Source organism: Charadrius vociferus, unplaced genomic scaffold (genome assembly GCF_000708025.1).
Source record: "Charadrius vociferus isolate BGI_N301 unplaced genomic scaffold, ASM70802v2 scaffold746, whole genome shotgun sequence".
NCBI lineage: Eukaryota > Metazoa > Chordata > Aves > Charadriiformes > Charadriidae > Charadrius > Charadrius vociferus.
The window spans coordinates 15,278-18,745 of record NW_009648658.1 but is presented as its reverse complement, the minus strand read 5'-3'; the positions used below and the strand labels follow the sequence as shown (position 1 = coordinate 18,745).

Below are 3,468 nucleotides of genomic sequence, written 5' to 3'. Positions count from 1 at the left end.
CCCCAGGGGACGATGTGCCGGGCAGGGTGGACAGCTCGGGGACACCAGCACAGGGCTGGACAGCCTCCCCTGCCCAGAGTCTCTGGGCACCGGCCATAGGATGGCACCAGGCTGTGGGGAACCTCCCTGAGAGCTGGGGGGTCTTTCCATCTCCCAAACAGAAGGAGTTTGGGATCTGCCCGAGCTCTTCCAGCTCCCACAGGAGCAGTTTTGGGATGAGAATCTCTCCCCTCTTACCAGTCAGTGTTTCCGTTTTTCATTTCCAGGGGAACGAGGTGCAGCACTGGGTGAGTCTCCATCATCTCCATCATGACTTGGGCTCCTCCGCCGGGTCCTCTGTGCTCGGCCCTTTCCCCCCTGGCCCGTCCTCTCCATCCCTGCGTCCCCCAGTCCAGGGGGAGTAACCAGGGGATGATGTGCCGGGCAGGGTGGGCAGTTCGGGGACACCAGCACAGGGTTGTCCCCTCCCCACTGCCCGGAGTCCCTGGGGACCAGTAGTGGGACGTTGCCAACTCTTGTCTCTCCTTGTAGGTTGGAGAAAGTTTCTGCTTCCTGAAAATCCAGGTAATTGGGTATTTTATTGTATTTTATGCATGTTTCTCCTTCCTTTCCCTGTCTGTGAGCGGGACCTGGGCTGGGCAGTGGAGGGACAGCTTTAAAGTGAAAGAGGGGAGATGTAGACCAGATATTAGGGAGAAATTCTTTCCTGTGCGGGCGGTGAGCCCCTGGGGCAGGTTGCCCCGAGAAGCTGTGGCTGCCCCATCCCTGGAGGTGTTCTAGGCCAGGTTGGACGGGGCTTGGAGCAACCTGGGCTGGGGGGAGGTGTTGGAAGTGGAAGGGGTTGCAACCAGATGATCTTTAAGGTCCCTTCCAACCCAAAACCTTCTGTGATTCCATGACTGAGTTCTGCCCCTGACGCTCCGGCTCCTCCTGTCCCCTGCAGGCGTGGTGACCCTGGATCCAAAGACTGCTCATCCCGCTCTTGTCGTGTCGGAGGATTTGAGAAGTGTGGCACGGGAACGTGAAGAGCAGGACATGACCGACACCCCGGAGAGATTTACAGTTCGCTGCTGCGTGCTGGGCCGGGAGGGGTTCCGGGAGGGGAGACATTGCTGGGAGGTGGAGGTGGAGGCGGGAGGTAATTCGTGGTGGGCTGTTGGGGTGGCCAGGGAGTCTGTGGAGAGGAAGAAGTACGTGGTCCTGAGCCCTGGAGCGGGGATCTGGGCGGTCGAGCACTGGGCAGAGCAGTTCAAGTCACTCACTTCTCCTCCCACCGTCCTGTCCCTGTCCCCACACCCCAGGAGGATCTGGGTCTGTCTGGACTGCACACAGGGGCTGGTGACCTTCATCAATGCCGACAACGGGGTCGAGATCTTCACTTTCCCCCCCGCTGCGTTCAACGGCGAAACCCTCCGCCCGTGGTTTTGGGTGGGGACGGAGAAAACCCATCTGCGCCTCAGGGGTGGCACCTCTTAGATGTTCTCCTTCTACCAATTCCCCCCCTCCAGCAGATCCTGCCCTTCTCCAGCCACCCCCTGCTCTCCTCTCCTGCCTCCCACCGCAGCGGATGTCCCTCTCTGCCCTGCCCAAGCCCGGGGAGCAGAGGGGGAGTGAGGGGAGGGGGCAGAGGGGCTGCCGTGGGGTCCTCGCTGGTGCTGGAGGAGGGCTGGGGGGGCTTGCGAGCAGGGGGGTGTCCTCCTTCCACCTCTGGTGGAGTTCCTTTCCTTCCGCTTTGCATTTGGTATGAGAACGACGTCGATGGCGCAGAGTTTTATACGTTGCTGAGAAATGTTTTGGAAGACCCGCTCTTTGGTGGTCCTCATCTCGTTCCTCGCGCTGATCGGCCAGTTGGCGCCTCTCCTCCTGTCTTCGACGCTGGAGGGGAACCTGGGTTTTGGGTGAAGGACCCGAACCTGGGGAAACAAAACAAGAAACCACAACTCACAGCCCACCCCTGACTCAGGGGCTGGAGGGGGAGAAGCTGTGGAGGTGGAACCAACTACCAACCATCTGTTTCCCGTTGATTTGCCGCAGGAAGCCAGGGGCGGGCAGCAGCCTCAGTGGGGGTGATGCCGGAGCTAATGGCACCGGCTGGCTCATCCTGACCCTCCTTCAGGTGGACGGGTTCTTGGTACGTCAGAAACATCTTGGAAAGACCTTTCTGGAGCCATCCAAACCATGATAACGAAGGGTGGGGATCTCCCGCACAGACGTAGCCCAATCTGGGGAGGGAAAGACCCATCCCAGTATACCCAGTTGCTGGGAGCTGCGTTGTGAGGATTGAAGGACGTGCCGTGGGCCAGGTGGGAGGATGGACATGTTGCCCAAGGGCAAGAACAAAGATCTCAGGGAACGTTCAGGGTTTGCACCATACGGCTGTTTGTTATTGTCCTCTGTTTTCCCCTCTCAAATAAAAAAAAACAAAACTCCCAGAAAGCACAAAAAAAAAAAAAAAGAAGTCATTTCCCTCCATCCTGGCCTTTCTGTGGGTCTCTTGTCTCCCTGAACATCTCAAGATGTTTAACTCTACCTTGCAGCGGGATGGAAGGATTTTCCCGGCACTGGTGAGACCACATCTGGGCACTGGGTCCAATCTGGGACTCCTCAGAGTGGGGCTACAGGGCTCCAAGCCGCATTATAGACACCCTTAAGTCCCATCCAGCCTAAATTATTCCCCGATCCCCTTCATGGTGACTTCAGGACCACTTCTAACGAACCATCACAAAGTACCAGGCTGGAAGGGACCTCAAGGAGCATCTGGTCTGACCTTCCTTGGCCAAAACACAGTCTAGATGCCCAGCACCCTTCAAAGTGGCCAATGCTTTTACTCTGGTGGGATCTCCACCTCCTGTGGTGGTGGTGATGGTGGTCATGATGATGGTGGTGGTGGTCACGGTGATGGTGGTGGTGGTCATGGCAGTCGTGGTGATGGTGATGGTGGTCATGATGATGGTGGTGGTGGTCACGGTGATGGTGGTGGTGGTCATGGCAGTCATGGTGATGGTGGTGGTGGTCATGGCAGTGGTGGTGGTCACAGTGGTGATGGTGGTGGTCATGATGATGGTGGTGGTGATTGTGGTGGTCATAGTGGTGGTGATGGTGTTCATGGTGGTGATGTTGATGGTAGTGGTGGTAGTGATGGTGGTGGCGATGATGGTGGTGCTGGGGTGTCCCCAGCAGCTGTCCCTGCAGAAGCCGAGCCCAGGCTTTGCCTCGGTGGCCCTCAGTGGCTCCGAATCACGGAGGACCGACCCACCAGGTGGTGTCAACCTCCCTCCGTAGGGTGGACACCAGAACCCGGGTGACCACCAGCCCCACTCCAGTGACAACTTATATCCTCATCCGGGCAGCGAAGGCCACAACCTCCCCCTCCACCCCGCGTCGCCCTCCGCCACCGAATCCCTTCCGGAGAATATGAACAGAAAGGGAAAAAAATAAAATATTTTAATTTTAAAAAAAAAAAAAAAC

The 3,468-nt window shown here is 57.6% G+C and overlaps 2 protein-coding genes across 2 annotated transcripts in view; both read left to right on the top strand.

Annotated features, from left to right (window-relative positions):
* Positions 1 to 1,476, top strand: part of LOC104287733 (butyrophilin subfamily 3 member A3-like) — a 4,195-nt gene extending 2,719 nt beyond the window's left edge. The window contains exon 3 of the mRNA XM_009886464.1: positions 905 to 1,476. Coding sequence (XP_009884766.1) covers positions 905 to 1,476 — 572 coding nt within the window. The remainder of the gene's footprint in view (positions 1 to 904) is intronic.
* Positions 1,477 to 3,054: 1,578 nt separating this feature from the next.
* Positions 3,055 to 3,468, top strand: part of LOC104287732 (zinc finger protein 850-like) — a 6,227-nt gene continuing 5,813 nt past the window's right edge. Inside the window, exon 1 of the mRNA XM_009886463.1 lies at positions 3,055 to 3,259. Coding sequence (XP_009884765.1) covers positions 3,055 to 3,259 — 205 coding nt within the window. The remainder of the gene's footprint in view (positions 3,260 to 3,468) is intronic.